Source organism: Fundulus heteroclitus, chromosome 16 (assembly GCF_011125445.2).
Source record: "Fundulus heteroclitus isolate FHET01 chromosome 16, MU-UCD_Fhet_4.1, whole genome shotgun sequence".
Classification (NCBI taxonomy): domain Eukaryota; kingdom Metazoa; phylum Chordata; class Actinopteri; order Cyprinodontiformes; family Fundulidae; genus Fundulus; species Fundulus heteroclitus.
The window spans coordinates 32,808,755-32,835,542 of record NC_046376.1 but is presented as its reverse complement, the minus strand read 5'-3'; the positions used below and the strand labels follow the sequence as shown (position 1 = coordinate 32,835,542).

Here is a 26,788-nt window from a genome sequence, read left to right as displayed (position 1 = left end):
TTTCTGATGACTCAGCAATAGTTGGCTGCATTGAAAAGGGTGATGAGAGTGAATTTAGGACAGTGGTAGGCAACTTTGTCACTTGGAGTGAGCTGAACCATCTGCAGCTCAACGTGACAAAGACTAAGGAGCTAATAGTGGATCTGAGGAGGACAAAAACACCTGTGACCCCTGTTTCCATCCAGGGGGTCCCTGTGGACACTGTGGAGGAGTATAAGTACCTGGGAGTGTACTTTAACAATAAGCTGGACTGGACTGGAAACACCGAGGCGGTCTACAAAAAGGGCCGACTCTTCTTCTGAGGAGGCTGAGGTCCTTTAACATCTGTGAGAAGCTGTTGAGGATGTTTTATGAGTCTGTTGTTGCCGGCACGCTCTTCTTTGCTGTCACATGCCGGGGCAGTGGGCTGTGGGCTGTGGGCTGCCGACAACAACTGACTGAACAAAGTGATCAGGAGGGCGGGGGATGTTGTGGGGGAGGAGCTGGACACTCTGACGACAGTGGCAGAGAGGAGGATGCTGTCCAGGCTACAGTCCATCTTAGACAATGTCTCACACCCTCTCCATGACACACTGACCCAGCAGAGGAGCTCCTTCAGCAGAAGACTCCTCTTACCCAGATGCACCACCGAGCGCCACAGGAAATCATTCCTGCCTGTGGTCATCAATCTCTAAAACGCCTCCCTCAGTGATTCAGACCCCCCCCCCCTCTCTGTAACTGATATTTATGCATTCTTTGCACTGTTCTTGCACAAGTCACTATCACTTTATTTGGATCTATAGTTATGTCAGGACTCGGTCAGCAGGGCTGTGCAGCTTGCTGCCGGTTCTGCTGCTTTCTCCACAGGTGTTCGTGGTTGACGGGTGGGCGGAGCCCACACACCTGCAGGCGTTGAGCAGCACCAGACAGCACTATAAGAACCGTGCTCAGACAGCGGGAGGATGCCAGAGTGTTACCGTCGTGGTATGCAAACCAGTTTCGGCCTCTAGCCTTTCGATCGACCCATAGTTGTTAAAAGTCTTACCTCTGTGTCTCTCAGGTTCCTCCCCGTGTCCCGACGCCTCCCTCTCGTGGCTTCCTCGTTCGAGATCCTACACTCATCCTCTCAAGTTGGTTCACCTCGTGGATTCCTCTGAGTTTCCCCCAAGTTGGTTTCCTTCCTCCGGACCCAGACCTCCCTCGGACACAAGCTGGTTCCTCTCGCTGGTCTGGATACCTGGATCCCCCGGTGCTGCTCAGATCCGCTGCCGCCTCCATTCCCCGGTCTCCCGGACACCTGTGATTCCATCACCAGACCAACATCGAGTCCACATCACCACCTCCCCGGTCTGGTCACCTCACTGAGAGGTAAGCGTTGCTCAGCAGCACATCACCCGCTGTCCCCTCCTGCAGTCAACTGATCCTCTTGTCCTTCTAGATTACCCGGTCTCCCACCTGCCTGACGCCCCGTTCGTGCTCTGTCCTACAGTAGCTGAGTCTCCTCTGTGTTCCTTAGTTAAATAAACCCTTTTTAATTTACCTGTTTTCCCGAGTGTTTTCTGCATGTGGGCAAAACATTTCAAGCCGAACATGACAAGTTATACATATGTATATATCTTTATCTATCTATCTATCTATCTATCTATCTATCTATCTATCTATCTATCTATCTATCTATCTATCTATCTATCTATATATATATATATATATATATATATGCCCTGCAACAGACTGGCGACCCGCCCTGGGTGTACCCCGCCTCTCCTCCAGTGAATGCTGGAGATAGGCACCAGCAACCCCGTGACCTCATGAGGGATTAGGCGGTTTGGAAAATGGATGGATATATATATATCCATCCATTTTCCAAACCGCTTAATCCCTCATGCGGTCGCCAGCATATACAGTCCTACAACACACATACAAGGTTGTTTGGGATGGGAGTGTATGCAGTAGCTGGTGGGCATTGCCTAGGCTTAGCAGGGCTCTCCATGGGCCATGGTCCTGCGCTATTCATTGCTCCTGATATTGCCTCACACTAAGGGTCTGGTTGGTCTTTTGTGAAGTCATAAAGAAAATATACAGACGTGGCACTTGTTTGCTATTAGTAGCTGTCTGTGAGTGATTCTTTGCTTGGAGCCTCTGATTCCACTAACAGGATTCGGTCTCTTAAGAGCATATTGTGTTTGGCATCCTGCTTTCCTTTCAACTGGTTCTGACTGCTCAACCTACTGTTTTTGTTTGATTAGATTAGACTAACTTTACTGTCCCAAAGGAAATTTGACTTGGCTACAGACTCTGGCTGCTACATAGTCCAAACTATGTGTCACACTGCATTCACACATAAAAACACTACTATAGAAATTCCATTAGAAGACAATAAATAGATACATAAAGAAGCCTGTTACATTACATTCACAATAAAAAATTAGAAGAATAAAATAAAAATGTATAAAAACCCTCCTTTAAAAAATCTGTCATAAGAGATAATGAATACATAAAAAAAGCATGTCAGTTTAGTTTAAATGTTTATCATTGCCTATTCCTCAATTTACTGCTTGATGCTGTTTATTGCTTTAATGGAAAGCGGAACAAATGAGTTCTTATAGTGGTTCAATCTACAGGCAGGGACTCTAAGACGTCGACCCGAAGAAAGAAACTGATACTCTGAATAAAGAATATGAGTGGGGTCATGAGTGGAGTATTAAAGGCCGAACTAAAATCAACAAAAAGCAGTGTAGCATAAGCCTTGGGGTTTTCTAGATGTTTAGCCACTAGATGCACTATGCCATTGCAAGCATCATCAGTGCCTCTCCTACATTTATAAGCAAATTGGTAAGGATCGAGTTGTGGACCCACATCTGATCTTAGACAATTTACCACCAGTTTTTCAAGACACTTCATTACAACAGATGTCAAAGCGATAGGTCTAAATTAAAAAGTCTTTGTTCTCTTGTGGGCAGTGCTTTTTGGCAACAGGTATAACAATTGCCCGCTTCCACAAAGATGGTACTGTATGAGTATCAACAGATCTCTGAAAAATTGATCTCCAAGAATGTGTCAATTCATCTGCAAAAGTTCTTAGTAAGAAAGCTGAAATCACATCTGGACCTGTGGTCTTATTGACATTGACCTGCTTGAATATCTTATTGACAGTAACATGATCAAAATAAATTCTGTCTCATTCCTGTGGGACCACATCTATTTTCAGCAGAAAAATCACGATTATCACACTGTCCATAAAAGGCATTCAGTTCATTTGCTTTTGCCAGTTCATCCACAGCATAGATACATTTTTGTGAAGGTTTCATGTTAACAGCCAATTTCATAGAATTCCACAAGTCTTTTAAGTTCATGGATATCAAATTTTTCTCAATAGCCTTCTTATGATCTTCTTTTGCTTTTTTTAAACTTCTGATTTAGCTCCTCTTGTATAGATTTTAATTGTAGGCGATCATTGTTCTTAAAAGCTTGTTTTTTTCTGGTTAATGCAGTCTTTAACCTCCCTTGTGATATAAGGCTTATTATTGGGGTAAATCTTGGTTTCTTTTGTTGGTATCACAATATCAACACAGAATTTTATATAATCTGTGATTACATCTGTGGCAGTGTCCAAATTTTGCTCCTCAGAATGTTTTCCAATCTATAGATAAGAACACTTGGTCTAATAGGGACACATGGTATCTTAGCATCATGCTGTGAGTACCATTTTTATGACCAGGGACAGGGAAATTTATCAGATCTGACAAGTCAGGATTCTGGTGAGAAGAGCAATGGAGCTAAATATTGGATAGACCTGGAAGTTTACCTATCAAAGTGTACAGAGGACTGGCAATTGGGGGAGAAATTCAAGTTCCAGCAGAACTACAAAGAGCTACAAAGGAATGATTTGAATGAAGATGTATAAATGAGTCAGAAGACAAGACCTAGGTCCATTTCAGGATGACTGCTGTCGGGCCTCAATTGAAAGCATCCTGAGTCTCAGCGTGACAGTGTAGTATTGGCGCTGCACCGCACCGCACAGGAGAGGGAGGATTTAGCATGGGTGGTGAGAACAGCAGAGGGGATTGTGGGATGCTGTCCACAAGATCTGGATAGGTTTATGCTGCAAGAGTCCAGAAAAGGGCCAGATGTGTTGCCACAGGTCCCGTCCACCAGGGCTATGTACTGTTTGTCCCACTTCCATCAGGAAAACGATTCAGGAGCATTAAATCAAAATACTCAGGAACAGTTTCTTGTGACTCTATAGTCATGCAATGCCATTTTGCATCATGATATAACCTTCTTGTGTTTGTATTCTGCTTTTTTCTCGTCTATGGCTTTTGGGAAGGCTTTGACGTAAAGTTAGTGGAATCCAGTCTAATTACTGTAATATTTGCTTGCCAAACCCTCTTTTCAAAATATTGTCAGTTAAAAAGGTTCTGAACAAAACAATCATCCTACTTTGAAACGTGCTTTGCTGAAGTACTGTTAAGCTGCTGACAAGCAGGAATTCTGACCTGAGGCAATCTGTCAAAGCTTTGAATATAGTAAATGTAGCTTCTTTCGTAGTGTGTTTTTTTTTTTTTTTTTTTTTTTTTTTTTGCATTTTGTTAAGGGTATTATGAAAGCTCGTTCTTTGATTGTTCCATGGATGGGTTTAATTTGTGTCCATGTGTGAATCTGAGACAGTGCCTCATCAAAATTGCAATATGGTTACATAATGAAAAAAAACTTGCTTCTTGATTCTAAATAGGTGTCAAGCTGAATATTGTAGTCGCATAGATACATGTGATGTTATGACGTCTCTTCAACATATGGTTGGCTGCACTTTGGATATCTTCCTCATGTCTCACGATGGGAACGTCCCATCGTGAGACACGCCACTGTTCAGTGAACCTGCCTTTTCGGCGCCGGCGCGTTTCTGGGTCGCTTCTGGTGCTTTTATTCTGAAGGGCTCGCAGCGGAAACGGTTGTTGCTACGCGGAAGATAACCCGGTGTGCATCGGCTACTTCTGTTGTGATTCTAGAGTAAGTAAAGCTTTGTAAGTAAAGCGTGTTAAGACGTGTGAAAGTATAAAAACCAAACGAATACGCCGCAGAAAGCTTTACCAGCATGTTTGTTCCCAGCAGGAAGTCGTTCGACTTGGGAGCTAGCAAGCACACGCTGGGTTACCGGGTGCAACTAGCTCTCTTTTAATTTATTTGAACTTGTGACTTGTTTGGTAATATTTACGATGATAATAGTAAAACACTTGTCCTTTTTTGAGAGGTCTGTAGTGCATATTTGTGGATTTGTGCCACACCAAACATCAAAGTTCGATGTAAAAGGAAAAAAATGACACGTCTATATTACATTTATGTTTTTGGAGCCGTAATCGATTTCATTTTGCAGAGAAAAAGCTTTAGAACTTCCTGCAATGCTCTTAAGTATTTTTCTCTCGTGTGCTGACAAACCCGCTGTGTTAAATAACTCCAGAAGAAAATCCGCGTTTATAAAGGTTTCACTCCCTAACTACAGCCTTATTTAGTGCAGCACACATGCATGTTTGACGTTTCTCCAGGTATTTGTTGAAGTTACTCAGCCATTGACCACGGGCACCACTGTTGTCTTCACCTTCCAGGCTCTTTCTAGTTCTTCCCTGAGCCCTTGGTATTTCTCCAGTTTCTCGTGCTGTTTGTTTTTCCTGATGTTTCCATCACTTGGTATGGTGACATCAGCTGTCCTCTGCTGCTTATCAATGATTACCATGTCCCGCTGGTTAGCCATTACCATTTTGTCTGGAAGTCCCACATGACCATAGCTCTGTCACTCTCCACCACCTTGGGAGGTGACTCCAATTTTGACCTGGGGGTCTCCAGTTGATATTCTGAACAGATGTTTCTGTACACTATACCAGCCTCTTACTTATGGCGTTACATGTATTACTTCCCTGCTAGTATCCTACACCTTGCTGTGAGATGAATGAAAAGCGCTGATATATATATATATATATATATATATATATATATATATATATATATATATATATATATATATATATATATATATATATATATATAAATTATGATCTTCACAGTGGGTAGCACTGCTGCCTTGCAGCAATATGGTCCTGGGTTCAAGTCCACCCTGGGTCTCTCTGCATGGAGTTTACATGTTCTCCCTGTGCATGTGTGGGTTCTCTCCAGGTACTCTGGCTTCCTCCCACGGTCCAAAAACATGACTGTTAGGTTAATTGGTCTCTCTAAAAAGTGTGTGTGAGAATGGTTGGTTGTTTGTCTCTATATGTTGCCCTGCGACAGACTGGCGACCTGTCCAGGGTGTACCCTGGCTGTCGCCCATTGACAGCTGTAGATAGGCACCAGCAACCCTCATGACCCCATTCAGGGATAAGGGTGTAAGAAAGTGGATGGATGTATAGATGTATAATTATTATTAGGATTATAGAGCCACAGGGAGAGTCATTTGCTTTGTCAATGGCTTTGCAGCAATCCCTCATACTGAGCAAGCATGAAGCGACAGTGGAGAGGAAAACTCCCCTTTAGCAGGAAGGAAAACCTCCAGCAGAAGCAGGTTTAGTGTGAACGCTCATCTGCATCGACCCACTGGGACTTAGAGAAGACAGAGCAGAGACATAAAAAGCACAGAAACACACATTGATCCAGGAATCTTTTCTATGTCATATGGCAATAGTAGATGATCTGCGTCCCTTGATTGGGGTTTTTCTTTGTATGTTCACCTTGGCAGCATTGAGCTCAAACTGAGGATGACTGACTCATCCCTTCTCAACTCTGAGCTGGAGTTACAGCAGCAAGAGGAGCTCTACCATCAGCTACTGTTACAGGTAATTATCCTTGCATTATTCTATCCGGTCTGCTTTTCTGTCAGTATTCAATGTACAAGTAATTCTATTATAGGGTATAAGGTCATTGGGCGTGAGGCCTATGTCTACCTGGCTTGGCAAGTCAGGAGCTTAACTGAGGCGAAGAGATTTCTACCTCCCTCATCACATCTGCCCTTTCACAAAACACATTAAGATGCTGAAAGGACCCTTTAATCCTACTTTGTGTTTTAGGGAAAGGGTTTATGTCAAAGCATATTCAGAAATGATTGCTGGACAGTTTCAGTCACTATGCTGTAAGTCAGCCATGACTTACCCATTCTTGGTTGCAATAATGGGTATTGCTCCCCATCCCTCAGTCTGACAACTAGTGGACTGTGATCAGAATCAAAATAAACTTTATACATACATACATACACACACACACACACACACACATCAGGATGCAATAATTAGTGATTCTTTATTCTTCGATAGGCGATTATGGACCATCTGAGGTTGGTGAAAAGCTCTGTTGTGATGTAGCACACCAAGACTTGTTTAAAGATATAGATAATCTTTTTGCTCTTTGCTTTAATCTTACCTTAACTGTCATTTGTGCAGACAATGGGAAATCTGCAGACTGAAACTCAGGACTCAAAAGTTATCCGGCCTCAACCAGGTAAGCCTTTGCTAGAATGATCCAATAATACTGAAGGATGTGGTCCTTAACAAAGCATGTTTGCTCATTGCTGACTTTATTTAAAGTACGAAAAGAGCCTGTGAAAAGCAAAACCTACATTTACTGGGGGGGGGGGGGGGTAATTCTGCCATTCTAAAGGTTCATTTGAGAAATTTTGTTCATCACTTAAAACTACATTTTAAGTGTTTTTTCCAGAAGGTCCTTCGATAAAGGACCATGTGTAAGACTGGCTTCACCTCACTCTTCAGGGAATTTACGTATTACAAATTTCCCAAATCCACTCTGGTCTCAGTTTCTACTGAGGCCTTCCTCTTCTTTTCATAAACATGAAGATGGTTCGCTTCATGCAACTCTCAGCCATGTTGAAAGTCTACGGTGAGAGCAGTGGAGCTATAATGAATTGAATAGAATAAAGACTTTATTGATTTCCGAAGGGGAGAGTCATATTGTCACAGTAGCAGCAGATACAAGACAAACAAAAAAAGATAAAGGCATTGCTGTTCCTGTGCGATAACAGCAATAAAAGCTAACAATAATGACTATAAATGATATAAACAATAATAACATTGAAGGGCCTGAGCTTCTGTAGGAAATGCATTTGGCTCTGCTCCTCCGGAAGTCCATCACCAGCTCTTTGGTTTTTGTGATGTTGAGCTTGAGATGGACAAAGCTCTCCGCCACACCTCTGTACTCCGCCTCATCGCGCTCAATAGAGGAGAATTTCTGGAGATGGCATTTGCTGGTGTTGTGTGTTGTGCTATTACGCACCGTTTAAAGTTGTGTTCATGTGTTTGTAGTCAGCTAGTCAGCAGCGAAAAGGAATGGTGACGGCACTGTTCCCTGGGGTGCACCAGTGCTTCCTGTCACCACATCAGACAGTATTGACTACAGTCTGTGATATTGTGGCCTGCTGGATAAGTAGTTTGTAATCCAGGTCACCATGTTGTGGTCCACCTGCATGACATGGAGCTTCTCTGCAAGCAGGGAGGGCTGGATGGTTTCAAATGTAGTGGAGAAGTCGAAGAATATCCCTCTCGCTGAGCTCCCTGACTCCTCCAGGTGTGAAGCAGCTCTATGTTTCCCGCAGCGCTAACTCACGCTACCGCCTCGCCAACATTCCAAAAAAAAAAAAAAAAAAAGCATTTTTTTTGTTGCTGTTTTCGCGCGTGCATATAGTGAATGGCAGTGAAAAAACAGGCGCTCCGCTCCGCCGGTCGTCCGTGCAAAGCTTGTCTTCTCCACCCCCCAAACCCCCCGCTCCGCCGGACGTCCGCACAAAGCTTGTCTTCTCCACCAACCCAACCGCACCCCCCACCCCCCTTCCGCCCCGCCGGTCCGACAACTCAACGCCTCGCCTAAGCTAATTCCTGGGGGAAACACTGAACAGGAAAAGGATGTCGCCATCCACACCAACTGTGGCCCAGTAAGCAAAGTGCAGAGGATCCATGTAAATGCTCACCTGGGTCCTCAGCTGCTGTAGAACCAGCCTCTCAAATGCTTTCGTGATATACAATATCAGTGCCACTGGCCTATAGTGATTGAGCGTCCTGGGATGCTTCACCTTTGGCACTGGGATAATGCAGGATGTCCCCCACAGCTGCGAACCCTCCTGCACAGTCTGCGGTGGATGTGGTCTGGGCGGGTGGGTTCATCCCAGTGTTTGCATGGGAGATGACTGTCACCTCCTGCCCTGTCTCCTGCGGTAGTTACACTGAGGCATGGAAAAGGAAAAGGAGGGGGTAGGGGGAGAGTAGTAGCTGCGTGGGTGGTTAGCAGGGCTTTCCAATTTTGTGGGGCTCAAAGAGCTCTGCCGCCCCCTAAGGGGAGAGTGACAATAGAAAAATTAAAAAGTAAATACCAACATTTATTCCATACCTGTGGCTGTCTGTGGAGACAGAGTTCCCCCACGTTTTCAAAAATGTGCAACAAATATTCATTCTGTTCTAGGGTTGTCACAATACTAAAGTTTTCAACTCGATACCGATACTCAGGAAAATATTTGATAATCGATACCATTTTCGATGCCACAAGAATAAAAACAAAGTCCCCAAAATTTAACAGAAATATTTTTATTATTAATAAAATACAAATAAATTCATAAACAGAATAATATTTTGAGGTTGTATGCTGTGCACAGTATCAAGCAAGTTTGATTAAAAAAAATAATAATAATAATAATTTTGTGTTCCTTCCTTGGCTATGCTTTACACTCATAACAATGACACTGGCCAAACCAGTTAACAAACAAAAATAAATGCTGTATTCTCAGCAGCTGCACCTGTTACAAAAAAGTCTGAAACTGAAAAGTGCATAGAATTATTCAATCACACAGTGTTCAGAAAGTGCATTTTTCTCTATTCTGCACTCTAGATGAATGACTGTTTAGGTGCCACTGGTGGTAGAACTGGCCTGAATTTGCTTTGCTGCTTGCAGGTTTTTTGCTACAAATACAAGTATGTCAATGTGTTCCTCTGTAAGTGTGTTGTACAGCTCTGGGATTTCACTGTACATAAAGTGATTCCGGGAGGGAAGAGGATACCTTAAGTTGTTGGAAATTTGTTTTGAGCAAAACACTTCAAAGTCATAATAACCTTGCTGCATAGCACATTCAGGACACCATCGGTGATAAAGTTTTGTTTTGCCCAAATTAAGAGGTGATCTGGCATCATTTAAAGGGCCTTGGAGAGGGGTTCTTGTTCTTTAAAGGTCATATCTTTTAATGTTCCTGTGTTCATTCTCCTTTACTGTGTCAGAAACATTCCAAGTTTCTCCACAGTGTAAATAGGAAACTGATCCATACATATGTACTCACAGCTCTGTTAATTTTCATAGCTTTTGGGGACTTAGCATCATATTTCCGTTGTTGGTCAGACATAGATGGTAGAGCCGGCTGTGTTTGGTGTTTGGACGCAGGTCTACTTCTCTCTGCTTCATTCTGTGTTTTCAAGAGAAAAAATAACACTTTTCAGTCACTAACATTTATGTAAACGTATTAACTCTATGCTTGTGTATTGTTACTTTTGAAAATGAGTATCGTATCCGGATACAAAGTTTTAGTATCGGTACTTTTTTGAGTATCGATACTTTTGACAACCCTATTCTGTTCACATCTACATACCTATGAGAAATAGGTTTTTCTGCGTTAATATCAAAAAGAAGTAGCGGTCAAGCCCGCATGTAAAGGATATGTTTCTTACTGTCAACTGACCGCATCAGGAGCCTGTGCATCTCAGATTAATTTCTCCTACTAATGGGCACTAAGCACAGCTCCACTACTTCCTGAACTTCAGCAGCTCCTTTGTGTCCTGTCTTTCATTACTGGACAGACTGATTAATTCAGGTATATCTGGCTGGTTACTGAGGTCAGACACATCTGGATTAATCCGTCTGTCCAGTAATGAAAGGCAGGAAGCGCAGGAACTGCTGAAGTTCAGGAAGAGGTGGAGCGGTTCTTAGAGCCTGTTTGAGACAAGAAAATGCATTGTGGTGATCTGAGGTGCAAAGGTGTTAAACATGTTCAAAAAAGCACAGACTTGGAAATCCCCTTGACATGAATGCAAGTGATTGCGTGTGTAGTGCAGCATGAGCATGTATAAACTTATATAAAGTGTGTATAACTACATTATGTGTATGGTAGTAGTTGATGTGCAAGTATGTTGTTTGCGCCTATCCACCTTATTTTTGACGGAAACATGGAGGCAGCGAGTTGACGTTTGTGTGTGCGAGACTTCCGCCCGCTCACTTCCTGTCAGTGTTTAGCTAGCTGAGAAGCGGCTCATGCAGCTACTTCGTCTCAAATTACTCAGCATTATGACTTCGAGGAAGACCGGGATCGTTTGTCCGGTTAGAGGCTGTCATAATAACGGGTGTAAAAGAAAGGTTTACGTGGAGCAGGAGTGTTTTAATCATCGACCGTGTACAAGAGCTGTGGATACGACGCGCCCTACTTCATTCACCCTCAGCCGAAGAAGGAGGAATCCCTTCGCCTGTGGTTAAAAGCTTAAAATCTGAAGAAACCACCAAAACGACCGTATGTTTGTTGTTTTCATTTTGTGGACAAAAGACCGACAGAGGAGCACACGATTTAAACTATTAATTTAAATTTTAAATTTTAAGCCAAAACATGAAGTGGGCAGAATGTTTAGATGTCCACTTATAACATCAGTTTAATCCCAAACATTACAAAATTAACTGACCAGCAATCTAATCACAACGAGCCAACAGCCAGTACGTGGTCACAGCGGTCGTCTCAGTAGAGCCGGTTGATGTAGTCAGGATCCTGCGGCATGAAGGTCGGACTAGTTTTGGCTTGAACGGACATCAGCCTCCATGAATACCAGGTTATCCTTGTTATTAATTAACACCAATCCAACTTTTTCACTGTGTAGGTTCGCTTCGGTAAAGTCGCACTGCAGAGTCGTCCGCGCCAAGTGACGACACAAAACAGGCTAAAATGTCCTCGTACGTTAGATGAGGCCACTTCTTCATGCCATCCTCTCAGTCATGAATAGTTTGAAGCTGTGGCCCTGACCTGCCACTTTGATTGCTCTGCAATTTTTGACAATGTTGCCGCGATAGTTGATCATTTCAGTCAAACTAATGTTATTTGGCCGAGGGAAGCGCTGAAACGGAAGTGCGGCACACACAAACGGAAGTTGGACCCAGAGTTACTTCCGCGTTCGAAAATAAGGTGGATAAGGTGAGTTAACTTTGGTCAGTGAGTCAGCTAACGTGAGATCACCTCTGGTTTCTTCAAGGCCTTCTGTGTCTGAAGAGCCATCAGCCAGTGTATTCAGAGGTCTGGATGAAATAAGAGAAGAGGGTATATTACAGGGGTTGGACAATGAAACTGAAACACCTGGTTTTAGACCACAATAATTTATTAGTATGGTGTAGGGCAGGCATGTCCAAAGTGAACTGAAAAATGTTGCATAGTATGCCTTTAATTTCATAGTAACATCTATCCAATGAAATTTAATGACTCAAATTCAGACTTTGGTGCATTAAAATCTGCTTTGAACTAAATTATTAAATTGGCTAATTACAGCAAGTGTTTTCAAAGAACAACCAACCCAAATACTGTTCTGATATTGCTGGACCAAAAACAGTTCATTATTGTTAAAGAGTCAAATTAAATTATTCAAAATAATTTGCAAACTGGACGACCATCTTTTAATACGACAAATAAGCAAAACTCTTTTTTTAAACTTTGGATATACAGTGATTTAAACGTTCATTTCCTACAACTGACTAATTTATGTATTTAAATTATCATATTTTGTAGCGCAAGCAAATTAACATATTTGTTTGGTTTAAAAAATGTTTTTATTAATTTTTGGCCCTTGAGTTCCTTTGACTTGACAATTTCGGCTCACTTTCATGTTCATCAAACCAATCTTTCACCAGTCTTGCTGTGTGTATTGGTGCATTGTCATCCTGATACACGGCACCTCCTTCAGGATACAATGTTTGAACCATTGGATGCACATGGTCCTCCAGAATGGTTCGGTAGTCCTTGGCAGTGACGCGCCCATCTAGCACAAGTATGGGGCCAAGGGAATGCCATGATATGGCAGCCCAAACAATCACTGATCCACCCCCACGCTTCACTCTGGGCATGCAACAGTCTGGGTGGTACGCTTCTTTGGGGCTTCTCCACACCGTAACTCTCCCAGATGTGGGGAAAACAGTAAAGGTGGACTCATCAGAGAACAATACACTTCTTTGTGTTTTAATGGCAGCTGACATCCAAAATGATCATTACCGCTCATCTAGTGGTGTGCTCTGTTCCTCATCTTTGTTATCTGCAGCGCAACCAGCTACGGTAACACCTGTTTCTGCTCGCAGCAGCTCTACCGTAATAACAGTCTACAAGCAACATTTTCCCCCTCATTCGGATGATAAAATCGGGGACATTTCCGGGGACGGCTTTAGCCGGGGACAGGTGGTCCAAAACGAGGACTGTCCCCGAAAATCGGGGACGTCTGGTCACCCTAACCTAACCGGATACAAAAACATTAGAAGTGCACATGCGCAGCCAGCGAGCGGAAACTATGATAGAACAAGCACAGACACTGGTGTTACTTGAGTGCGTCAGAATGATTGGCATGTGGGACAACCAATAGATAGCCAACCTCAAACAAAACTTGTTTTAGAGGCCCGCAGCTCCCGCAGAAAACAACTTCTTTAACCTCCTTTTTGTGAATGCATAACGTATTTACTACTTTCTGTATGGAAGGACCATTTTACTCAGTATAATAAAAATTGTTTCTGAACAGGATTACCGATTATAGCTTTAAACCTTGGGTCATCCAACAGGGCAAAACAGAAGTTGAATGGCTAAAAAAGAAAGAAATGTGTCTTCCTGAATTCTCTGGCTACAGTTCGCATCCTGAACTAATTAAATGTTTTGAAGACAAAAAGTTGCCTTGCCAAAGGGCGGTTCTTCGCTCGTTATGGGGTTTGTCTTTCACACTGCTTTTTAAAAAAAAATCTTGATTCAGTTTTTGTTTAATAATCAACGATAGGTGTAACCTGGATGGGTTTAATGCTATGAGACCTTTTTTTGGGAAGTAGAGTGCTCTCTTTTTCATACCCTTTGCATATATCTTCTCTTTTCCTTTCAATCTGTAATCTTGCTCGACGTAGGTGTCTGTGTGAAGACGTTCTCAGAGCCAAGCAAGGAGAAGGTCTTTATCAACATCTGCCAGTCAAACTCTGTCCCACCCCCGCCTGAGCTTTCCAGAGAGGAACTCGTGGAGCTGCTCCAGTCGGAGGATCCCAGCAGCTACAGAGTACCGATGAGCCTCGGGGAGCCGCACACAGAAGTTGACAACAGTACGTAACGGAAGCGAAAGCCCACACATGTCTTCATACTACTGTACAGGAATGACAATTTAATCTTGGTTATGGTAGCTGTTAGGATTTCATTGTTTAGCTCTCCAGTGTCTTTGGTGAGGGAAGTAAATGATGTGCTGGTTGTGGTTTAATCGTAATTTGCATTAGCACATCTTTGTTTAGCTAGTCGATCATGACTCTGTGACCAAAAAAATGCCAAACAATGTGACATTCTTCCTTACAAATCACTTGAGCAAGCTTCTCACTATTTTGTTTCCTGAAATGCTCTTGTTTTGTTAGCACCATCTATAATTTGGGGTCTTCCTAACCTGGATTTATGTTTTATTTTGTTAATTTCCGATTTGACATTCACAGATTGATTAAATTTTTTGTTCCTTGTTGCTTAAATAATTCAGGAAAGGTTCTTTTTTTTCTTTTTTTTTTTTCTTTTTTTTTTTAGATATGATTATATTAGGATATTGTCCTCCAGTCTAAGGTCTTCTGTGACCTCCATTGTTTTTTTTCCCCCAGGATTGTCCTGTATTTAGCTCCTCCACCTTGTTCCACTTTTCAGAACACCTTGAAAACTGCTAATGGTTTCCTTGTGTTAGTGTGCTAAAAGCTGACCCCTACAAAGTGAACAGGTTCTTTAAACTAAAGAAGTGCCACTATTTTTTTAAAAAAAGAATGGGAGATTCTGGAGGTTTTTGGTCGGATTGAGTCGCAGCATAAATTCTGTGTTGAAGTTATGGCTAAGGGAAAGGAACATTACGCAATCACATGTTTATGCCAGTTTTCTGGGCCACAGTCACCAAAAAGGAGCCAAACTTAATTTTGCACGGCATATATTGTAAGCCGTGTGCAACACCTCTATGGTAGGCGGTTATATAATGTTAGTAATATAGAGCTCAAACTGCTGCCAGTGAAAATGGTTTTGTAACCTTGCGTTTTGTAATCTAAGAGACAGTTCACACACAGATTTTACTTGTTCTACAAGATCGGTAAACACAAGTTATTACTGTTTATGACAGCACCTGCCATGCTTCCATGGCAGGTGCTGTGTTTTTGTTGTTTTGGGTTTTTTTGGGCCTGCGGCGGTTCACCATTCTTTGCTCTATTCCACTCTGCTCTGCTGCTTAGCAGACGCAGCTCCACATGTCTCTTCCTATTTACCTTAATTTCTCCCCGCTGGGATCCTGCCTTTAAATACCTGCCGGTAGCTGCCAGATTGTCTTCAAGTCGCAGTGTGAGTTGCTGTCCGGCGTTTAGTGTGTTTTGCTGTTCCTGACCAGTTTTTCTCGTTTTTGGGTTCCCTGTTGGCCTTGCCCTCGCTGGTTTCTGACTCTGGACACGAGCGTGGACTGATCTCAACCACGATTTCTGCCTGCCTCTGGTATTTCCTGCCAGTTTTCTCCCAGTTTTGTCTCTCAGACCTGCTCCCGGCATCCAGCCATTATCTGCTGCTTTATTTCAGCCTGCTGTGCTACACAGTTTGCTCCCTGTTTTACTCTGGACATTATTCCTCCTGCACCAGGTTTTGTTTATCATTTTATTTTGATCAAGAAATAAACTTTTACAGCGCAACAATCGTGTCTAGCTTGAATATCGGATTCTCTGATTGACTGAGCATTACACATCCTGCTTTGATGGTATTTTTGCACAAGTCATGCAATGATCAATTTTATTTCAGTTGGATCACCAGCAGACTGTAAAACTGTGAAAAAGTCCAGTCTAAGCAAACAAGTGTGTTCTGTACTAATTCTATCCTATTTTTCTATTATTTGTTTCTGTTTTGACATGTTCATTACTTTAGGCAGGCAGAATATTACTGTTCTTTGTTTGCCTTTAGAGCCGTCAACTGTTTTCAATTATAACACCATGATGTCGCAAACTTCCTCCAGACTCACAGGGATGCACAGCATATGATGTCGTCATCAACCAGGACTTCTTCCAGAGGTGTCAGGTGACTTGGCACATTTCATATCTAACACATTCCCCGTTTTGCCCTTTAAACCATCTAAAATGCGATCGTAACCGTACTAACTTTGCTACTAGGCTAAAAAGAAAAACAAAGATAATGAAATGTCTGTCATGGGGCCTTGCAGAAGGATCCTTTATTCCAGCAGTTTGTGATTCTGGTTTCTGTGGAGGGACTGGAGAACAAATACAGTCTGCAACTAAACAGAGGTAAGTTTATGCTAACTTGTATTTCTGTCTTACAGTCCTGGGAAACTCAGAGAGACCTTTTTTATGAATTTTGTATGTGCAGACTGGAAAGTGCTGAAGAACAGAAAATTCCTTGGCTCTGTCACTGAGCAGAACATCCGGACCAAGAGCAGGCCAGTGATCCAAGAGCTGCAGCCTCCGTATGTCAATTTGTCTGGATCCACTTAAAATGCCTTGTGAAAGTATTGCTACCATTTAACTTTTGGGATGTTGTGTGAGAGACCAAAATGCTGTAAGGTGGAATAAAAGTATTATGATGCACTAGTTGCAATAATTTTAAAAGCTAAACCGCAGAAAATAGGCCATCCTCCCAAAAGCTCTAAAGTAACATGTATATTTGTATACATCTTACTTTTTAGTATTGGAATTGTCCTAACTTTAACTCCTTATACCATGCCCAGACATGCATACTATCACATAAGCCTCATTGCATACCCCTGCAATCATCAGACGGAACAAATAAAATCATGAACTGAAATAAATCTGAGAGTTGCCCTTCGGGACAGCTACAGTGTCTCAAAACCCCAGTGGGTCGCAGCAGATGGCCGTTCACACTGAGTTCTGTGTGGTTCTGTTTCTGCTGGAGTTTTCTTTTTGTCAAAGGGGAGTTGTTGCTACACACATGTTTAGTATCAGGGGAACGATTGTCCACTGTGGCTCTACGCTCTTTCAGGAGGAGTGAATTCTCCAAGTCAATGACTCGATTGAGTCTGCTGGGTTTCCTTACATAGAAAAGTTTTAAGCGGTTTGTCTGGACGATTCGATTGAATTGACTTTGAAAAGTGCCTTGAGAGGATGTGTGTTGTGAACTGGCGCTATATAAATAAAATAGAATTGAATTGATTTAGGATCTTTGATAATTTAGCTGCACATTTAATGTTATTTACTCCTGGCAACATTAGATGTCATGGAATTTGATATGAATATTTAAATTTTACACTGAGAAAAAGTGCTGTACAAGTTTCTCATGTTCTGAATTAAGAATGCATGAACATGCATTATGGTATAGGGGTACCATAAGTTCAATGTTTCATGTGTGTGACTCACCCTGCTCATATCTATCTCCCTCAGGGAAAAATCTGCTGCATGTGCCAAACGGTGAGATAGCTCTTACTTTCTCTGCATGATTATTTGTTACTCCCATGTAACAAATGTGTTGTTACATGGGTGTCTGGATTTTCTGTGCTCAGACCAGAGTTCTCGCTGTTTGTGGAGCCTCCCACCGGAAACCCAGAGTACCTCATTGCAGAGATAAAGCTCCCTGGAGTGGTAAGACATGCATTTGATCCTTTGCGCTAAAATAATGGGGACTGCTGTGAAGACGCATTGATCTTACATAAGGGGCTAGGGTTGTTATTCCAATTGTTGCTACTCACCAATCTGGAAAAGTTTATGAAGCCAGTTCCAAGCCACTTGAAGGTCATCATTTTACACCAAGAAAATTTATTTTACAAGAGTAAAATAGAGACAGTTGCCAATCTCCAAGGTGTGTAAGGTTCAGATTTTAAAGGCTTCTGGGAACATGTTTGAACTTGAAATCTGTGACAGGACATTTTACAAAAGAAATAACAAGCATGGCTTGTTTGGAATAATTTCCTTGAGATTTAGTACAAGAAGTTTCATCTAAAACAATGTTGTTTAAACCAGTGAGACAAAAGTGGACATATTTGACCGTAATGCACATTACCATGTTCGGAGAAAACCAAACCCGGTATGTCGGCTCATGCCAATTCTCAAACAAAGTGGTGGAGTGCTGGTGTGGCCTCTTTCTGGGCACCTTGAACCTCTCAATCCACTGCATGCCAAAGAAAACTAGTCATTATATGCAAGGTAGTTAAGTTTCATGAGCTGATGGCTCATGACACAGAATAATGATGCCAAATGCAGAAGCAAATCTACAGCAAAATGTTACAGTGTCTCATCCAGAGTGCTAACATCAGCCTCACCGGTAAACTGGGACCCTAAGGGAGCAGTGCATAAACTCAGCAAACTACAGAGATATTAAGCAATGTTTCACGAGAGACTGTTAAGGTTACTTAGAATTACATGCTCTGAGGTATTTAAAATGAAGATTATTTTATGAGGTTGTAAATGATTGGATGAAGATATATTTTAGGCTTGCATAAACTCATTATCTGTTATGCTTACCGGCAATTATATTTTATAATGGGTATAGATTTAACCCAAAGAACACTCAATCGAATCAGCGCAGCACGAATATCAACTATCCAACCTATAAAAATAATCCCCACGACCCCAGCCTTCAAAGAAATACCTGTGCATGCTGAGAGAGGCTGGGCCTTATTTATTAGTTCAGGCTGATTTGTGATACAGATATTTATCCTTAAAAGGATCATTTTATCCTTTAAATATATTCAAGACTTTATTGTATATGCAATACACTGACAGATGGAGGGTGGTGCTTAAAGCCACCCCCAGGAGGTGCTGGCTATACTGGGTCTGTTGCAAACCAACACAGGTAGAATTAGAGTAGGGCCGGTATAAAAGGGCCTACAGTCACCTCCAGCCGGGCTGGTCAGGCCCTGGACCCAGTCCTCCTGGTGGCCCAGGCCCAGCACCTACGTGCGGCTCCAAGATCGCCCAACTTAATAAAAGCAGATCTTATTTTGACAGCCAAAGCAATAGTGCCTTGGAGTGGGAGGGCTCAACAACTTAAGTTTTACAGTTGCTGCGATGTGTGCAGAAAATTAGTTAATCATTTCTCAGATTTCTCATGATCTCAGGTTTTTCCTTTAACCTGTTCCAAGTCATAGCAACAGGTTTTACTAATGTTACCTTGAAATAGATGCTCAAAGTTAGGAGATTTGCCTCGGTCATTATCCTGATAATTATTTTAAGAAATGGTCTTTGAGTAATTCTGAAGTTTAAATCCAGTCTAATAAAGGGTGCAATGACATTACAGGATATTAAATACCACAATACTTCACAATAGCTTTTGAAAGGACTAGAGTCAACTAATAAAGACTGATTGTTGGGTTTTACTAACAAAATTTATTATAAAAGCAATAAAGAAATGAGGCAGCCTTTTGGGTTCTCAGTAAGGCAAGCCAAGGCAGGTTTATTTGTATGGCAGATTTCAGTAACAAGACAATTCAAAGTGCTGAATAAGAAGCAATACTCCCTGGTGTTCTGTAGATGTGCAATGCTGTTGGTGCCATTGCGAGATACGTGCAGCTGTAACTTCATCCAAAGGGGTATTTTAAAAGTATTGACTCAGTGAGGCTAAATAAAAATGCCAGACATGCTTTTCAAAAAAATTGTAAACATGGAAAAGCATGAATTCTTTCCTTTCATTTTACATTTACACACTACTTTGTGGGAATTTTTAACATGACATCCCAATGAAATATATTGGAGATTACTGCTGTCAGTACTATACCTTTTGACTCTTCAGCTCACAAATACTTTTATTGGCAGTAAGCAGGCCTAAGCCTCTGCGAGGAGTGACTTTCTAACATTTCTACATTACTCCCAATAAAAAAAGAGATGGCTGTAAAGATAAAAAATAATGTTGGAAAAACACAGCTTCAAACATTTATTAAAAGGGTAAAACCAAGCGTTATTGGATTAATCCTTAGTTTTCTAACAAGGTGACCTCATATTCTACATATTGCTAAGTCTATTATCAGATGAGGGAACTTGTTCTCTATGCAGTCATCATCCCGCTCCCTGGTTCTCGACGTTGGGGAGGACCAGCTTGTGTTGACGGCTCGACCATGGCTCTACCACCTCGACATCTTCCACCCTTTCTTCGTTGACCAGGACAACAGTGTGGCGCAGTACAATAAGAGCACACAGGTATTTAAGATGGGTGACTCCATTCTGGCACTGCATGCTCAAAGCCGCCTGGTCACTCTTCCACATGTGCCATTGTAATCGTAAATATGTCCACTTTAGTATTTTAACAGTTTGCTTCATGGTTAAGCTTTTTTTTTTTTTTTCAGCCATTTATTCAACAGTAAGGGAGCATAAGGGATTCTTCAGATATTTGATGATTCGACTCATTTTACATTTCATAATTCTGTTGTAAAAGAGGCCACAGAGTTTACAGTAGGGAAGGAAGGGACTACTGATAATTACATAATGGACTCTGAGAAAAATTAAAACCATACAAATATCAAGAGAATCAAAAGTCTTTACTGTCATTATGTGACTGATGAAATTTTGTGGGAAAGTGGGAGAAATAGTGCATTGCCTGGGTGGATGTGATCTGTGGCAATACGTCAGGCCCTTTTCAGAACTCCCACAGCTTAAACGGTGCCAAGAGCTGTTTGTCGACATCTCACAATTACTTATGCTGTCCTCACATCTGCACCAAATCCTTCCTCTTCTGGGTGGTGCTGTGTTCAAAGAAACGCATTGTTTTACACAGAAGCATTTCTTTTTGTTTGGCAGCGCTTTATGAATGCTGGTTTTTCAGTGTCACGTACATATAGTAGCTAGAGCTGTCATTTAAAAATTGGTAAAGTTTTGGATGTCAAACAATTCTATGATGCCTGCAGTTACAGAGGAACATTTAGGACCTGTGGTTTAAAGCTGACGCCATGAATCAACAGCACTACACACAGGGCTCAGTGTTTTAATAAGACGTATACCGGAAAAATAAAATCCCTGTAGATAGGAATGATAGGATAAAACAACAGGAACCCACTTACATATATAATAAATCTCCTGTAAACCTTACTATCCTTTATAGCAGGTGGAAAATTGCCACATCTTTCACATACCACAGATACCGCACATGTGAAACACTGCGACAGAATTAATAACCTGCATTAATAACCAGAATTAATAAAAATAATAAATAAAGCAAAATAGCAAATTCACAGCAGAAATAATTAAAGTGGTCCTGACAGCAGAACACTGTGAATTCCATACTACTGATCCCAGTAGACTCACACTATACAAACCACGTTTCAAAGACATGATAGTTGTTGATGTTTATTTGCTTAAATTTTGACCTGCATAACATGCATTTTGCAGACTGTATCTGTAGCTCTTAAGTTGTCAAGTGTGAAAAACTTACTGTTTCTGTTCTTTCCTGCAGATTCTTACCATCACTATGCCAGTGGTCTCGTCTCCTTCATGAAGCTACTGAAGAATATCTAATTATTTATGTTTGTTACAAAAGTGCTGTCATAATAAAAAAAAATTTAAATTATATTTGTTTCTTTTTGCATAACAATATGAAATCAACACTAGGGTATCAAAATGCCAAGCCAAGTAAAATTATATTTTTTATGAAAATGATATCTTTGTAAAAAGCGACGGTGGCACAAGAGTTAGGAAGGTCGTCCTGTAACCGGCGGGTCGCTGGTTACAGGACCCGCCGGACTCAGTCAAACTCTGACCGTCTCAGTTGTTGTGTCCTTGGGCAAGACACTTCACATTTACCACCTGATGGTGGTCATAGGATTTGGTGACGCCGATATATGGCAGTCTTACCCAGGGCAGATATGGCTACTAACATAGCTCATACATTATGTATTCAGAACAAGGAGGTTAAATGAATCAATATCTGTGGAAGTTGCAGGCCTGTAAAAACTGTAACCAATCCCTGCTGTTCGGTCCGAAGGGCAGGGATTTCTCAGCGTTTTGGTTGTGCTCTCACCGTCCTCTGTCCCTTAAGTTCCCGGGTTATCACCTTATCCGCTGGTTGTCCCACACGCCGATCATTCTGACAGGCTCACGTAACACCAGTGTTGGTCCATGTTCCTTGTTAGTTTACACTTGCTGGCTGCGCATGAGCCAGGGCTCTCAACTCTCACGCAATGACCATGTGACACGCATTTCTCTGACTCTACATGGAATTCCTCACTTAAAAAAATAACAAAGCTCATATGAGCCGCGGATGATCCATTCACAGCTCTGTCCATTCAGACCTCAGTCTAAACCTCGCCTTCTGTGGAGCTGTTTCGGCTTCTTTCACAGCTTGTGGCCATCAGTCATTCCTGCCGCAGTTCCTGTTAACACAGCAGCAGGAAGAGCCATCAGAGTTATAAATAATTTTGGTCTTAACTTTATTCAGTGATTATTTGTACATTTGGGGTCTGTTTCATTTGATCCGTTCATGTGGGTCTATCTAGAATCAAAATTATGTTTTCCAAGAATAAAGCAGACCGCTGGAATGGACTCAGGAAGGTGGAGTTTTGGTTGCAGCAGACAGGATTTCTGGAGAAGAGTGACAATCAGAGCAAATTGTATTTTCGTCAGAAATCTGAAAACGACCACAGCCATAGCAGGAACCAGTCTGCAGAACCAGACGCTGAAGACAACATGGCGCCGCTAGGGGTGGCCACGGCCACCCTGTGCCATGTCCTGGCCACCCCACTGGTCACCCCATTCGCCAGTGTAAGTTTGTAGTAGCATCAGTTTAGCATTTCATCCCATTATGCACAGCCAGCAAGGCAGCCGCTCTTCCTAACCTTCTATCTCGCTTTTATTTGTATCTGCCAGCATCCACTTTCCTTTAGTAATTATTTTGTTTTTCGATGAATGACTAAATGTACACCTTATTCCTAACATAATTACACAATAAAAAGGAATTGCTGTTAAACTGAAAACATTACCTATACTGTTATTGGTCTATGCACATTAGTTTATTAGTAACATTAAAATCAAACAATAAACCAAAATATATTAGTAGGCGTTTATTTACATCTTTAAGCTTTACTACAACAGTAGAATAAAATCATGAAACTGAATAGGGTGCCACCCCAAGAGTTTAGGTGGTCCCATCTGGCCACCCCTATGAAACATTTCTGGAAGCGCCACTGGAGACAGGAACAAGCCTCTACAGAAACCAGCTTTCATGATCGGTCACAGCTTTGCACAGGGCTGACTTCACACGCAATACATGGCATTTCTCACGCATAAACTTAACTAGGCCCCCCTAGGCTGCGGATGATCAGTCACAGTATTGTCCATCCAGAGCTCAGTCTAAATGCTGCCTTCTGTGGAGCTGTTTCAGCTTCTTTCATGGCTTGTGGCCACCAGTAATCATTCCTGCTGCAGTTCCTGTTAACAGAGCAGCAGGAAGAGCGATCAGAGTTATAAATAATTTTGGTCTTAACCAGTCATGAAAGAAAGCCGGCACGGTCCGATACTGCGTACGCAGGAGGGAAGTGGGGAGAGCGTCTGCCGGATGAAGGCTTCATTCAGAACCAGTCGTGGCTGTATGCTGGATCAGAAAACAGACCCGCTAGATGCAGTCTAAAACGCCATTTAGCCTGTTTATACGTTTCGTTTATATAAATTCTTCACATTTTAACTACATGTGCTGTATTTCTGTGCCTGAACGCTCTTACTCCTCTCCCCTCCTTTCCCTCGGAACAGGGGATTTGAGCGGCCAGCCTTCAAAACATGAACCAAGTGTTTAAAGTCCTTCCACGCGTAGCAAAATTGCCCAATTGGTTCTATTTCATGCTATTTTGTTTGTCAAGTAACAACATATTTTGTTTTACGACATCCAGTGGTGCTTCAGTGGACGTGCTGCCTTGCGCTATAATTCAGGAGCGCATGTAATTAAGGTGTACACTTTTAAGTGTATCGGGTGCTTCAGCTCAGACCCCTCATTCCTCCTCTTGCCTCTAAAGGAGCCCTTTACAGTCTTTATTTATGCATTCTTCTCAGTGTTTATGCCTCGCGGGCAGCTTACCAATGGGGGATCTCAGCCTTCTCCATAGAGGAGATTTGTCTGGTCAGCGTGGTGTCATGCTGCAGCCTTGGTTGCTGCACCATGGACATTTCTTGGCACTTTTCGCTCCCTCCATACACCCCAGTCTCCTCTCCACCGCAGTAATCATCCACACCTGTCAGCCACTAATCTAGCCAGAATTCATCACACCTGTCATCCTCCCTATTTAAGCTCCCTGCATTCAGTCCTTCCTCGTCGGTTCGTTCTGCTAATTCCCGTTTACTTCTGCCAACTTCTGTTTCTGCTGCTTACCTCATCCAGCCCGAAGTCCCTTCATCTCCGCCTGTCTATTGTGGTTCTGGTTCCGGTTCCGATCTCACTCCGGTCCTGCAAGTATTCACCTAGTCGTGCTGCTTAATACTGCTGGTCAAGTTCTGGTTCCAAGTCTCCACTCTGCCGTGCTGCTGTCAAGTTCTGGTTCTCAGGTCTCTATTCTGCCGTACTGCTGGTCCTGCTGCCTCCATGCTCTGGCTCCGTCCAGCTTGCCAGCTCCAGCCACTAACAGCCTCCTGCTCCCGCCTGGTCTGAACTCTGGTCTTCATCCTCTACAATTCATCATCTTCAATAAACTCACAGAACAGAACTCTATGTGTGTGGTTGTGTTCGGGTTCATCACGAAAAAAACCTGACACGTGGAGACTGAGATGAGAAACCTGTCGCTGTGAAAGGTGATGATGGTTATAAACTGTAACAAGCTAGAAGTGCATGCAGCTGAAAAGGGGGAAAACATCAGCAGCTGGATCATGCATAAAAACGCAGCGTGTACCTCTGTGTGCAGCTGAGGGGAAAAGGTCTAACCATATAGGCTTGATGAAACTCTGCCTCACTCACCAATGAGGATATAGACCTACATTGATAAACAAACCCATAGATTAATGATAATTGGTAGTGTTTTCATTGCCTGGGTGTGAATCTGATAATTTAGAGTGAGCCTTTTATAATCAACTACAATATTTTCTTGTTATAGTCAGGGAAAAAGATTGTGTTATGTCGTTGAGCTATTTTTGAAGAACTTCTGCTTGCAAAACATTAATATTTCCCCCTTTTTAAAAACTAATATTTTCAACTCAACATTATTTATACGAATCTAAAAACTAGTAATTAAAAATAGGATAAATAGTTAAAGCCAGCAAAATGTAAAATAAAATGCAGATCCACAAGAACAAACAACGAAAACTTCAGAAGCTAACATCTCAAACTGTGTTTTAAGAGAACATTAAACACAGAAAGTGAAATAGCCTGCCTGATATGTAAAGCTACTTGAATCCAGAGTTTAGTGCAACGACAGAGAAAGTGCGCTTACCTGTTTGCACTTTTTTGTTTTTCCGATGACTAATAAAAACTGATCTGCCAACCTGAGCAAAAGAGAGGGAGCGTGCAGAGGAAGCAAGTCTGACAGATCCTGGAAAGCTAGGCCATGAAAACATTTTAAAACAAAGAAAGTAATTTTCTAATCAATCTGAATGTGAACCAGTAGCCAATGAATTGCTGCTGTAACTGGAGAAATGTGCTCTTATTTTCTGGTAGCAGTTAAAAGAAGAGCAGCAGAATTTTGGACCAGCTGCAGTCAAGCCACTAGGGTTTTGTTAAGCCCAGAGTAAAGTGGGGTGCAGTAATCTATGCAAGTTGTAATTAAAGCGTAGATAAAAATCTGTAGTCAGCTGTCTCAGTTTGAAAAAAAATGGACTTAACCACTGATTTTAGCTGTACAAAGTTAAGATTACCGTATTCTCTAGTCTTACACTCAAGTCTGTAGAAGTCAGTGTCAGATACCGACTTTAAGGTCCCTGGTCAACATTAATGTTAGAGACGTCAATGTGCCCAAACAACATAAACCTTTGAGAAGTTTATTTTTAGAGCAACTATTTTCCTTTTTAGTGTCATAAAAGTCTGACTGTCTTCTGCCTAAAAAAAGAAAGCTAAACACTGGTTTCTTATAACTAACTCCTGAGGGACGGGGTAAAGAGAGAAGAGGCCAAGCCTTGAGGCACTCTGCAAGAGTGGTACTCTTTAATCAAATAAAATTAATACAGCAGTTCTCCATTATTGACCGTAATAATACGGTCAATAATTTAAAACTACTTTATTACTTTATTCAGTATTGTTTGTCCTTTTGAACAGGTGTGTGTTTTTTCTGTTTTAACTGTTTTAATATGTTGACACTTCTCTTTCACTTTTTAAGAAAACTAATACAAAAAAAAAGTAATACATGTCCACTTTCATGTCTCTGCCATTGTCCAGATAGCAACCCCCCACAACACCCACCCCCCTGCCTATACGCATAATCTCACTCTTAACCATTGATAAAAGTTGAGAGCCCTGGCTTTGCAGGACAGCTGATCACAGACTGCATGATGAAGTTTCCTGTGGCTGGAAGTGTCCAAAGAACCCGCAATATAGGAAAGTGAGAACTGCTTCCTCGCCGCCAGACCAAACTGCTTTCATCCCAGATGTCCTGTTGCCACAACCAGACACAAATGCAGATATGGTGGGGTTGTTCGTATTGGATGAAGCCATTTAAATCGGTTT

General features: G+C 42.0%; 1 protein-coding gene across 3 annotated transcripts; it reads left to right on the top strand.

The window, feature by feature from the left end:
• Window positions 1-1,033: 1,033 nt before the first annotated feature.
• On the top strand, window positions 1,034-21,733 carry pih1d1 (PIH1 domain containing 1). Of its 3 annotated transcripts, none has more exons than XM_036148554.1 (11): window positions 1,034-1,347; window positions 6,704-6,800; window positions 7,401-7,458; window positions 14,128-14,316; window positions 16,218-16,279; window positions 16,422-16,503; window positions 16,586-16,682; window positions 17,614-17,640; window positions 17,733-17,811; window positions 20,218-20,361; window positions 21,611-21,733. In XM_036148554.1, the coding sequence occupies exons 2-11, from the start codon at window positions 6,723-6,725 to the stop codon at window positions 21,650-21,652; spliced, it is 858 nt and encodes a 285-aa protein (XP_036004447.1). In that variant the 5' UTR covers window positions 1,034-1,347; window positions 6,704-6,722; the 3' UTR covers window positions 21,653-21,733. The 3 variants fall into 3 exon arrangements, with proteins under 3 accessions (XP_036004447.1, XP_036004446.1, XP_036004448.1); XM_036148553.1 differs by lacking the exon at window positions 1,034-1,347 and adding an exon at window positions 4,881-4,986; XM_036148555.1 differs by lacking the exon at window positions 1,034-1,347 and adding an exon at window positions 4,982-5,000.
• Window positions 21,734-26,788: the final 5,055 nt, after the last annotated feature.

Excerpts from the sequence above, each read along its gene's own strand:
- pih1d1 (XM_036148554.1), top strand. The coding sequence starts at position 6,723 with ATGACTGACTCATCCCTTCTCAACTCTGAGCTGGAGTTACAGCAGCAA. Across the intron at positions 7,459-14,127 it reads AGTTATCCGGCCTCAACCAG|GTGTCTGTGTGAAGACGTTC; the intron begins GTAAGCCTTTGC and ends TGCTCGACGTAG. Across the intron at positions 16,280-16,421 it reads ACTTCTTCCAGAGGTGTCAG|AAGGATCCTTTATTCCAGCA; the intron begins GTGACTTGGCAC and ends GGGGCCTTGCAG.